At 41.9% G+C, this 12,719-nt stretch overlaps 1 protein-coding gene across 1 annotated transcript in view; it reads right to left on the bottom strand.

The window, feature by feature from the left end:
* Window positions 1–12,719, bottom strand: part of LOC142472530 (myosin heavy chain, skeletal muscle-like) — a 117,792-nt gene that overhangs the window by 35,376 nt on the left and 69,697 nt on the right. Inside the window, exons 9-12 of the mRNA XM_075579572.1 lie at window positions 11,215–11,342; window positions 6,964–7,160; window positions 5,165–5,297; window positions 3,658–3,874 (exon numbers count right to left, since the gene is read on the bottom strand). Of these exons, the coding sequence (XP_075435687.1) occupies window positions 3,658–3,874; window positions 5,165–5,297; window positions 6,964–7,160; window positions 11,215–11,342 (675 nt within the window). The remainder of the gene's footprint in view (window positions 1–3,657; window positions 3,875–5,164; window positions 5,298–6,963; window positions 7,161–11,214; window positions 11,343–12,719) is intronic.

Below are 12,719 nucleotides of genomic sequence, written 5' to 3'. Positions count from 1 at the left end.
ACAACCTTTCCATTCTTCATAGACTTTATTGCCTTTGCTATTGTCTCTAGTAGATCACACTGTTTATCAGTGGGGGCTTCTTCTCGCTGTTCATGTGCTTGATTATGACTTCTGTTATCTATTCTCTTGAACAATCTCTGGTAGAAGTCACAAACATAGTTACATTTTTTTCTATCCTCAGTTAGACGCTTGCGGATCATCTTGAAAAAGCTCTGTATATACCTTGGATTGCTTTATTTCCTCAATAACGGCTTTGTCTAATCTACTATTTTCTTATCCTGTTTTGTGTTAGCGATTCCTGCAGATTGATCTGTGTGCTGTGCTATAATCTCCATAAGATTTTCAGAATTGTTTGTCACAGTATCCCCCATGCATCTCGAGCAAGTAGAAGATGGTTTTTTTAGCTCTAGTTGGAATTCTCCATGGTTATTTTATAGCTTCTTGATGTTAATTGTGTTAGTCGTTTGAATCAGAGGTAATTTGTAACGAGCTAATCACTGATCACATCTGTGTCAGAATGGTTAAGGTACGCTTGGTACAGTCTTTGTTCATATGTTTCTTGTTACCTAGGATTTCGCCAATTTCATTCTTAATTCCACGGGGTCCATTCCATATTTATTTTCTATTTGAATTATTTTCAAAAAATGAATTCCCTCCTGATATAAAAGTTTTCACATATTTCTGCAAATACAGGTAAACCCCGTTATAACGCGCCTCGTTATACCGCGATTCGGTTATAACGGGGTTTACCTGTACTACCAATTATTCTCCACGTTAATTTTTGTTGGCGGAACTATACTTACCCAGCGATGATTCGTCTTTTTACTGGACACCAATCTTTGCATTACAATCTCCCATCTCCCATGAGGAGGTGGCAGTTTCCTGTGTTGTTAAGTTGGTTGATTTCATGATAAAAGTCTTCCACCTCAAGTGGTGTGACTTAATGTTGGGGCATACACATACAAGCGTGTATGATTCTGGCTGCAGTTCCTGTCTGTGTGGCTTAATGTTGGGGCATACACATACAAGCGTGTATGATTCTGGCTGCAGTTCCTGTCTGTGTGACTTAATGTTGGGGCATACACATACAAGCGTGTATGATTCTGGCTGCAGTTCCTGTCGGTGTGACTTAATGTTGGGGCATACACATACAAGCGTGTATGATTCTGGCTGCAGTTCCTGTCTGTGTGACTTAATGTTGGGGCATACACATACAAGCGTGTATGATTCTGGCTGCAGTTCCTGTCTGTGTGACTTAATGTTGGGGCATACACATACAAGCGTGTATGATTCTGGCTGCAGTTCCTGTCTGTGTGACTTAATGTTGGGGCATACACATACAAGCGTGTATGATTCTGGCTGCAGTTCCTGTCTGTGTGACTTAATGTTGGGGCATACACATACAAGCGTGTATGATTCTGGCTGCAGTTCCTGTCTGTGTGACTTAATGTTGAGGCATACACATACAAGCGTGTATGATTCTGGCTGCAGTTCCTGTCTGTGTGACTTAATGTTGGGGCATACACATACAAGCGTGTATGATTCTGGCTGCAGTTCCTGTCTGTGTGGCTTAATGTTGGGGCATACTGCACCGACACACTTTATTCGAGCAAATACCCGGTATGTACCTGGCAGATACCTGGAATGCGCCACTCCTCACCTCTGACAAGCCCCGTTGCATTTGCCTTCCCAGCCTGGGTTCATGCCTGGCTGATGGGCGGCTGATCTGTTAAATGATAATGATTAGGATTTAATAGGCTGCAATGCTTCGTGTGTCTACCAGATGGCATAAATTCATGAATTGTAATGCAGTATATATATATATACTGTGCAGTATTGCAGCCAGCGGGAATAAAATGCTTCAATCCCTGCTTGGAAAATAACTCAATGCACTCGGGCAGAAAACAGTCACAAACCTCAATACACCCGGGTATACCCGAATTCGTGCGACTAGCCAAGCTCGAATAAAGTGTGTCGCCAGTGTACACATACAAGCGTGTATGATTCTGGCTGCAGTTCCTGTCTGTGTGACTTAATGTTGGGGCATACACATACAAGCGTGTATGATTCTGGCTGCAGTTCCTGTCTGTGTGGCTTAATGTTGGGGCATACACATACAAGCGTGTATGATTCTGGCTGCAGTTCCTGTCTGTGTGGCTTAATGTTGGGGCATACACATACAAGCGTGTATGATTCTGGCTGCAGTTCCTGATGAACTTTCATAGTCCACCATGTTGTTTCTTTCTGTTTCATGATAACAATGACGTGTACTCCACTGCTTCTTCCATTGCGTGTGTCTCTGTTACATAGTAGGTGTCCACTTTAGAGCTCAATGAAGGCATCTTTTCTTCTTAGTTCTCTAAGGCTTACAATATCATTTATTCTTTTCAAGCTGGTCTTTCAGTTCTTGAAGTGCTGCTTCACTGGACAGTCTGGATGCTGTAGGTTGCCAGATTGAGGTTTGAAAGACCACTGGTGTTTAACCTTCAGGGATTCTTGGCACTTCCTGCTTTCTTCCTGAACTCTGTCAAGCATAGGGACAATATGGCCCCCAGAGAATGAGGACCATAGCTTTTCAGTCTCATGTTTCGGGGTTGAGGTCTTCATTGCACTGCCCACCTCAATTGCATGTTGGCAAGAACCTTTCCCACTTTAGCCGGGTATATTGTTCAACCTTCCATAGCACGATTAAACCTGCCATCTTGTTAAACTTCCCGCCATTGTCAATCCCCTGCTGGATTAAACCCCCCAGTGATCTTCCAGCGACTGTATGGCTCGCTTTTCTATCTATCCCTCTTTCCACCGTTCTTTACCACTGACCAAGGTTGACGCGAGAGCTTTCTCTCTTCCCCTTCCCCCTCCTTACCCATATTATTTTCTGTACAATAAACAGTATGAAAGTAGTATCTTTAGATGGGTAAACAAAGTTTACAGGTAGTATCCCAATGGGAGCGTCTAAATTATTTATGTAAAAGCTGATATTGCATATGGAGCGAAAAACCCAAAGCACATTAAAAAACGGTTTTATGGAACTGACAATTATATTGTGAATTATATTGTGAAATAAGTATTTAAAGCAGACTTGATTGTTTGATTTCTCATTGCTATGTGACATCATTACTAGATGTAGAGATGAACAAACCGTTTTATTTAGCAGAAATGGCAAGCTTCACAAAAATGCTTCCCATCCAGTGTGCCAGGTCACCAGGCACTTTATATACAGCCATCAATTTGTGCCAAATTCTAGCAAAAAGTGACAATTCTGGAGAAACTGGCAAAGTTCTGCAATATATTTTTATCAATGTGAAAATTCAAAAATGTTTTAGTGAATTAAGAAAACATTTTAGAGAAAGCTGTGCAAATTGTTGCTAAATCAATTCGAAGACATTTGTATATTTCTATGAAGATTACACTGTTAATTATATCCTAGTATGACCTTGGCTTGTCACTATGTGCTATAATATATATAATATATTCTGCATTATACAGTGTCCATAAACTATTCACCCCATTATAATTTATTAAAGCTTATAATAGGGTAAATAATTTATGGACAACCTGTATATTACACCGGCATCTTACCGTTTATACATCTCCTAGGGCTGGCACATCTTACCGTTTATACATCTCCTAGGGCTGGCACATCTTACATCTTACCTTGTAGGGTTTTATTTTCTCTTTTGAGTGACATAAGTTGCTCGTTTGTCTCTTCAAAAGCAGTTTTGATCTTAAAAAGGTCAGTTGCGTACAAACGACATTCCTTCTGCGATATCTCTAATTCTCCATGAATTTCCTCGAATTTCTGGCGCCATTCGATAATCTGCTTATCAATCATACGTTGCTTTTTGTCTAAAACCGCTGAAGAAACATTTGCCTAGACCACAAAGAAAGACTTCATCAGCCATCAGACATCTCCCATCAGAGCAGATGCTTTTCTTATTACAAAGCTACATGAGTAATGAAAGTTAGGTATTTGGTTATGTCCAAAGTTTGCCATTGAGGGATGAGGCTGGAGATCAATGGTAATGTCACTGCATATGAAGCAGGTGACCCCAGTTACAATCCTAGTGTCAGCTCTCCTTGTGACCTTGGGCAAGTCACCCATCTCCTTGTGACCCTTAGCAAGTCACCCATCTCCTTGTGACCCTGAGCAAGTCACCCATCTCCTTGTGACCCTGAGCAAGTCACCCATCTCCTTGTGACCTTGGGAAAGTCACCCATCTCCTTGTGACCTTGGGCAAGTCACCCATCTCCTTGTGACCTTGGGAAAGTCACCCATCTCCTTGTGACCTTGGGCAAGTCACCCATCTCCTTGTGACCATGGGCAAGTCACCCATCTCCTTGTGACCATGGGCAAGTCACCCATCTTTTGTGACCATGGGAAGTCACTCATCTCCTTGTGACCTTGGGCAAGTCACCCATCTCCTTGTGACCTTGGGCAAGTCACCCAAGTGTCTTGGGAACCAACATTATATAGTAAGTTCTACAGGGCAGGAACTAATTGTGCCTGCAAAGTTCTACGTACGGCTCTGCATACAGATGTAGACAGACTAACTGGTTTCGGTACTGTGACAAGGTGCGAAATTCAGCCGTGTGAACACTTTGTGGCCGACTATGGTCAGCTAGCAGAATTATTTGAGGGGTTTGCTTACATAATTGCAATTCAGTATGTGTCCATCAGATGGCGCCCTGAATATCTTTTCATATGCCGCGATGAACCTGACAAAAACGTGTTTCTATAGAATATACAATGTAACAATGTTACAATAGAAATGTCTAGACATCTTTAATTATTAAGATGGCAGCCAGGCGTTGAGTACGCCCAACAAAGCCCGCCGGGACCCCACCGAGCACCCGCGAATTCCCACGAGAGTACTGAAACCTGAAGGACTGTGTCCGGGTGGTACTTTTCCCTACCAGAGTAGGTGTGCGAATACAATTCCTAAAGTACTCGAATAATAGCGTCTTGTGTGAGTTTATGTACAAGTGATATAAACTATATACTGTTGTGTTTAAACTCTTATTACTTTGTGTTTTGTAGAAGTGACACTGTACTGTACACAAACCCAAAAATAGATAAGGAAAAAATAAGTCTGCTGATCTGTGGGTATCACACGGAGCTCACGCTCTCAGAAATCTCTGCCTTTAATATGTGGTACCTCACCTTTTCTAGGTCCATGCAAATATCTTCCATCTCGGCCTGAAGTCTCTGTTTGGATTTTTCCAAACTAGAGCATTTCGTCTGAGCGACTTCGGCAGCTTCCTCTGCTTCTTGTAATCGGGACGTAAGTTTTTTCCTATTTGAAGAAATAAAAGTTCTGAAACTTTTCATGGTGAACATGATGGCTATGGAAGTGGTGTCCCCCAACAGCCCGGCCAGGGGTGACGACGTGATCGCGACGCCAAACAACAATAGGGTAAATGATTAAGGAGTACACGGACTTTGGCGATCTCCGCCGATTATTCATTAGTAAAAAAAAAATCAAATGGGGAGAAATTTGTAGAATAATTTCTAACTCATAATACAGTTACATAAGTGAGCAGGGTATACATTATATACAGGACATTGCACACACAGTTACATAAGTGAGCAGGGTATAAATTATATACAGGACATTGCATGCACAGTTACAGATAATATATATTATAGGCGTATGTAACAGTTACAGACCAGATTAAAATGTGAGACAGCTTTAGTTTTGAAAGAACTTATGGTGGTGGATGTGAGAGTCTCTGGTAGGTTGTTCCAGTTTTGGGGTGCACGGTAAGAGAAGGAGGAACGTCCGGATACTTTGTTGAGCCTTGGGACCATGAACAGTCTTTTGGAGTCAGATCTCAGGTGATAAGTGCTGCATGTGGTAGGGGTGAGGAGCTTGTTCAATGTGGAAGATTTATTGGGAAAGAGGAGGGTTCTGGGATTGACCCCTTCATACAAGGATGTCAGAATAAATGAATACCCAGTTTCATATTTATGACAAGGAACACAGTTAATTCCTGCACCGTAAAACGAAAGGGCACCACTCCACCAAGAACAAGTACTGGCGGGGGACAGAAAAAAACCATTAGGGCCATATTTATTAAGTGGTGCTAAGCATGGCTTAATACCACACCGTAATTATGGCACTAAATGTATAGTCATTAATACATTTATTTGTTTGAAATGTCTATGTGTGAGTGGACATTTGTACATCTTTAGTCATTAGTTTTTCAACAAAAAAAGTATATCTACCCTATAACATTTTGAATTAAATATAAATGTACCTATATCTATACTGAACTTGCTGGTCTCTATGCGATATGCTCTAAGCCAACTTCCTTATGTGACAGTCTGAGCTTCATCCAAACGCGTGGAGCTCAGAGCATCGCTGGCTGGGTAAGGCGCAGCACACTGCACGGTGTAGACTATTGTGTTCAATATCAATGTCTTACATAGTTACATGCAGTGGTTACATAGTTACATAGTAGATGAGGTTGAAAAAAGACATAGGTCCATCAAGTTCAACCTATGCTAAATTTAGACAACAGATACTTTATCCTATATCTATACTTACTTATTGATCCAGAGGAAGGCAAACAAAAAACCCCATTAAGGGGAAAAATTAATTCCTTCCTGACACCAAGAATTGGCAATCAGATTAATCCCTGGATCAACATCCTTCCCATGTATACTTATTTAGTATATCCCTGTATACCTTTCCCATCTAAAAAGATGTCCAACCTTTTTTTGAACAAAGCTATTGTATCTGCCATCACAGTCTCCATGGGTAATGAATTCCACATTTTAACTGCCCTTACTGTAAAGAACCCTTTCCTTTGTTGCTGGTGAAATTTCCTTTCCCCCAACCTTAAGGGATGGCCCCGAGTCCTTTGTACTGCCTGTGGGATGAACAGTTATTTTGAAAGCTCCTTGTACTGTCCCCGAATATATTTGTATATAGTTATCAAACTAACTAGTTATCTTACTTGGTCTCTTCCAGTTCCTCTGCCCTCTGAATTGCATCGTTCTCACATCGCGTTCGCCAGTGAGTAACCTCGCTGTTCAGTTTCGAAATCAGCCTCTGAAGCTCACTCTTACTTTCTTGCTCCTCTTCCAGCTGCTCCTTCAACAGTTCGCAGTCAAGTGTAAGATTGGATAAGGCGGCCGCTGTTATAATCTTTGCCTTAAAGAATTTGGAGGAAATAATATGAAACAGTGAAACATGATTGTGATGAGTGTGCAGAGTCTGCTTCCAATCTGACACGGACAGCAATATGATGAGGTACAATTACAGTCTGGCTGGTGGAAGGTAGAATCTGATTTTGGTTTCTATGGGCGGGTTTTATAAAGGGAAGATTGAGAAAAAATTCAACTACAGACATACAGTACAGGTAACAAATGGTAACAATACTTATCCTCACACATACTGTACAGTCCAGGTAACTGGTAACAATACTTACCCTCATACATACTACACAGTACTGGTAACAATACTTACCCTCATACATACTACACAGTACTGGTAACAATACTTACCCTCATACATACTACACAGTACTGGTAACTGGTAACAATACTTACCCTCATACATACTACACAGTACTGGTAACAATACTTACCCTCATACATACTACACAGTACAGGTAACTGGTAACAATACTTACCCTCATACATACTACACAGTACTGGTAACAATACTTACCCTCATACATACTACACAGTACTGGTAACAATACTTACCCTCATACATACTACACAGTACAGGTAACTGGTAACAATAACATGTTAACATTTTTGTTCTATTTCCTAACAAATATCTGAAAACATCTGTACAATCCTCAAAATAAATACTGAGTTACCAAGAACACAACCAAAGAGAGATGCAGAAATGTCCGATCTTTCTTACATGGAGAAATGCGGACGAGGAGTCTGTGGAAGGATTTATCACACTCGCTGCTGAATGTGCCTCGTCTGTCCAATTTCCTCTTCTCATTTTCACTGACTGGGTCTGTGACCGTATTTAATATGTAGGGAAGCAACTATTCTTTGTGCTGGAGAAGATGTATCCCATTCATTTGCTGCACATAATAAGGGCCTTGGTGCCACGGTATATTAAATTAGGGAAAATAAAAAGAATAGAACAAGCACATCTATATATACCGGTATATATATATACAGTGTTCGACAAACCTATACATTTGCACGCCCCGGGCGAGTGGATTTAACATCGTGGCGAGCTCCTATTGGCCCAAGCAGCACACGTGTGGTACTAGGTGGCGAGTAGATTTTTTTGTTCGGCGCGTAGATTTTTTGGTGATTTGTCGACCACTGTATATATATATAAAACAAATAAAGCCCACAATTCTCACTGACATGTAAAACACAAGAAACATTGTTGAAACCCTTCATGTAATTGAAAGTCTCCCACCTTTCCTCCGACCTGCACATATTAAGGTCCCTTATTTAATATAAGAAAAAGACCATCAGTGCTCAGCCCCGGCTCCCCACGGATAAGATATAGAAAGGGAATGTAGAAAAATTAAATGTGACCACGTTTCTGTCGTTACGGCCCATCCAAGGAACATTTCCACCTAGATATCCGTGTCACGCCACCGGCTGCTGACGGAGTAACACCACCAAGTAGGCAGAAGAGATCCAAGGAGGTGCCAGCGAGTGAAACTGACTAGCGGACACCAGTGTGTTGTTTATCCGCTCGGCACACTAGGAAAGACGCTCCCTGGCACAGTACTCTCCAACTGGTGTGCAGGTGGCGGTGACCGCGCCCTTCCTGTCGTACTGTATTGGGATGCACTGGACTAACTCATGTCTTCTGTTTATATGCGAGTGGGAATTGTGGGCTTAAATAGCCTTTAATGTATGTTTTTTTTAGTAATCTTGGATTTGCTTGTTCTCTTCTTTTTATTTTCTGTTCAGACCCATACTTCAAGAACAGAGCTGCAACAAGAGTATATGGATTAGGCTTCTCTAGTGTTTATCCTAGCTCTATGGGTCTCATCCAGGCTGCTTGGAATAAATGCACTGAGCACGATTTACACAATGTTGGCCTGAATGTCAGTTCAATAGACTTGCGCATTACAATTTAGTTAAAGGTGCAATCCTTTTCCTCTTACCATAAAGCATGGGTAATGTCTGAATGGAGGAGTGCTTTATTTACCCTTAGCCCCCTCTGTCTTTACCAGAGAGCCAATAAAGGTAAGAAACGAGGCGTTGCCTGTGTAAGCTCTTTATTTTAACACACAGTCGCACTCTTCGCATTGGTGTGAGCCGGAAATGTTCTTTTGCGCTTAAGATGTCAGCCGGTATGATTTGTTCCTACAGTATATTCTGGTAAAGAAGCATATTTATATATTTTTTTGTGTTTATGCTGATTTTGAGCTTATTTCCCATTGTGATATTACGTGTAATTCACTTGTAATCCAACACATTGTATTGATGTTATTTTTAGCTGGTTTAATCATGTGGAATATCACCCTGTGATCATATTGCAAAGTGACTTCGCATTTAAAAAATGTTTAATTTTTTGAACATATTTTGGTATCTAGTTGTTTATTTAGTCGTGACTCGGCCTCCTACATGTTGTATTATGATATTTTGATGGGACACTGGCCATATATTACACACGCTCATCTTCCAAAAATATCATTCTATTCAGGGGACTTTTTACTATAAAATACCCTATATGATGAATGTGATTGGTTATTCTAAACTACTGGTATCGAACACACAGTGACATCACACAAAAGGCACTGGCTACAAGACATTAATCACCTCCCAGCTGTTATCTCTCATGATGTGTACAAAGTAACTTTAAAAATGATATTAAAATACTTAAAGGTCTCATATTTTGGTTAGAAAAAAAAAAAAAGATCGATCAATCATGCAGCTTTACCCTTTAAAAACGTCACTGCCTAGGGATTTCTATCCCGATCGATCCTGTGATAATGGTTCTTGATAAACCAGTTCCAGACACCCCTCCCAGCACTAATAACTGGATTGCACATCTCCTGACTGCAGCACGATGCATTATAGTGCTATAGGGGAGGCAGGCGAACATTGCCATCACCTCAAATCTTTTTGGAGAAGGCGAGACGTGTTTTATAAATGGAAAAACTCACTGAAATAATAAATAATTCTAGGACGCCATTTCAGAGGCTGTGGATGTACGAGTTTAGCCGTGTATAAGGTGCGGGTCAGTCCAAGTCCTAACTTTATTAACTTGTTGATCGATTTGAATTAAATATCTTTTTGATCTTACTAAATAGTTTACCGATTGTATACTTTTAATGACTCTTGTCTCTCCCTATATTAGTTTCCCATTCTCCTCCCCCTCCCCATTTCTTATTTCTGTACCCAATCCCATATAATACAACTTCAAAAATAAATAAATAAAAAGTGTTTGTAAAAAACAAAAAAAAGAAAATAAAGTCACCGCTGCCGTGAGATCCTTGGTTTGTTTCATGGGGGTCTCAGCCAGAGGCCCCGAACCATCCCAAGTCTCCACGTCCCAGGTTTAAAAAACAACGTTTAAAAAATGTATGTAAAATACTTATAGGGATATGATTTTTGTAAAGAAAAAAAAAGTGTCGACCACCTTAATGTACCTCCTCAAACACGGAGAGCAAAGCGGGGGGGGGGTGAGCGGGGTGGTGAGCGGGGGGGTGAGCGGGGGGTGAGCGGGGGGTGAGCGGGGTGGTGAGCGGGGTGGTGAGCAGGGTGGTGAGCGGGGTGGTGAGCGGGGTGGTGAGCAGGGTGGTGAGCGGGGGGGTGAGCGGGGGGGTGAGCGGGGGGGTGAGCGGGGGGGTGAGCAGGGTGGTGAGCGGGGTGGTGAGCGGGGTGGTGAGCGGGGTGGTGAGCGGGGTGGTGAGCGGGGGGGTGAGCGGGGGGGTGAGCGGGGGGGTGAGCGGGGTGGTGAGCGGGGTGGTGAGCGGGGTGGGGGGCCGGGGTGGTGAGCGGGGTGGTGAGCGGGGTGGGGGGCCGGGCTGGTCTTTTCTTGCTTGCAGTAACAGGAGGGAGAGGGAGGAGCGGGTAGGATACCTTTTACTGGACCAACAAGTAGTTGACCTGTTATAAGCTTTCCCACCTCTCAGGGTCCTTCATCCTACCCCATATTTCTGTGTAACTGTTTTTGTAATATACATAATTCTGTACCGCGCTGCGGAATATGTTGGCGCATCACAAATAAACGATAATAATACACGTAGAGGTACGCGCCCTACCTTAGCTTCGTCCTCCAGCTGCTTCTTGAGATCTTCACTTTGCGAGGCCAGCAGCACCTTGGTTCTGTGTAACTGAGACGCTTTGCTCTCCAGCTCTTCTACCTGGTTACTTAATTCACTGTTTTCTACTGCAAATAAAAAAATCTAATTGTGTACATCAGGCAAATACCAGAGAATCAGGTAGAATAGAGGTAGGGTTAATAATAATAATACTACTACTAATAATAATAATAATCTTGGGAGCTAAAGATTTCAGTCTGAGAACACTTCTAGATAATGAGCTTAAAAACAGCATTACAATATTCCCTAAGTGAATGAGGCCTTCATCATAGGGAAAGCAGTAAGGGCTAGATGTACTAATGACACGTAGATCCCTATATCAGGTCAATAGAACCTGGCATACACATACATGTACAGAGAGGTAATACCGGCATACACATACATGTACAGAGAGGTAATACTGGCATACACATACATGTACAGAGAGGTAATACCGGCATACACATACATGTACAGAGAGGTAATACCGGCATACACATACATGTACAGAGAGGTAATACCGGCATACACATACATGTACAGAGAGGTAATACCGGCATACACATACATGTACAGAGAGGTAATACCGGCATACACATACATGTACAGAGAGGTAATACCGGCATACACATACATGTACAGAGAGGTAATACCGGCATACACATACATGTACAGAGAGGTAATACCGGCATACATATACATGTACAGAGAGGTAATTCCGGCATACACATACATGTACAGAGAGGTAATACCGGCATACATATATATGTACAGAGAGGTAATACCGGCATACACATACATGTACAGAGAGGTAATATCGGCATACACATACATGTACAGAGAGGTAAAACCGGCATACACATACATGTACAGAGAGGTAATACCGGCATACACATACATGTACAGAGAGGTAATACTGGTATACACATACATGTACAGAGAGGTAATACCAGCATACACATACATGTACAGAGAGGTAATACCGGCATACACATACATGTACAGAGAGGTAATACTGGTATACACATACATGTACAGAGAGGTAATACCAGCATACACATACATGTACAGAGAGGTAATACCAGCATACACATACATGTACAGAGAGGTAAAACCGACATACATGTACAGAGTGGTAATACCGGCATACACATACATGTACAGAGAGGTAATAGCGGCATACACATACACATACATGTACAGAGAGGTAATACCGGACACATACATGTACAGAGAGGTAATACCGGAGTACACATACATGCCCAAAGAGGTAATACCGGTATACACACACATGTACAGAGAGGTAATACCGGTATACACATACATGTACAGAGAAGTAATACCGGTATACACATACATGTCCAGAGAGGTAATACCGGTATACACATACATGTACAGAGAGGTAATACCAGCATACACATACATGTACAGAGAGGTAATACCAGCATACACAAACATGTACAGAG

The sequence above is a fragment of the Ascaphus truei genome, chromosome 22 (assembly GCF_040206685.1).
Source record: "Ascaphus truei isolate aAscTru1 chromosome 22, aAscTru1.hap1, whole genome shotgun sequence".
NCBI classification, from domain to species: Eukaryota; Metazoa; Chordata; class Amphibia; order Anura; family Ascaphidae; genus Ascaphus; species Ascaphus truei.
The sequence above is the reverse complement of the archived record's forward strand: the minus strand, read 5'-3'. Positions and strand labels throughout refer to the sequence as shown.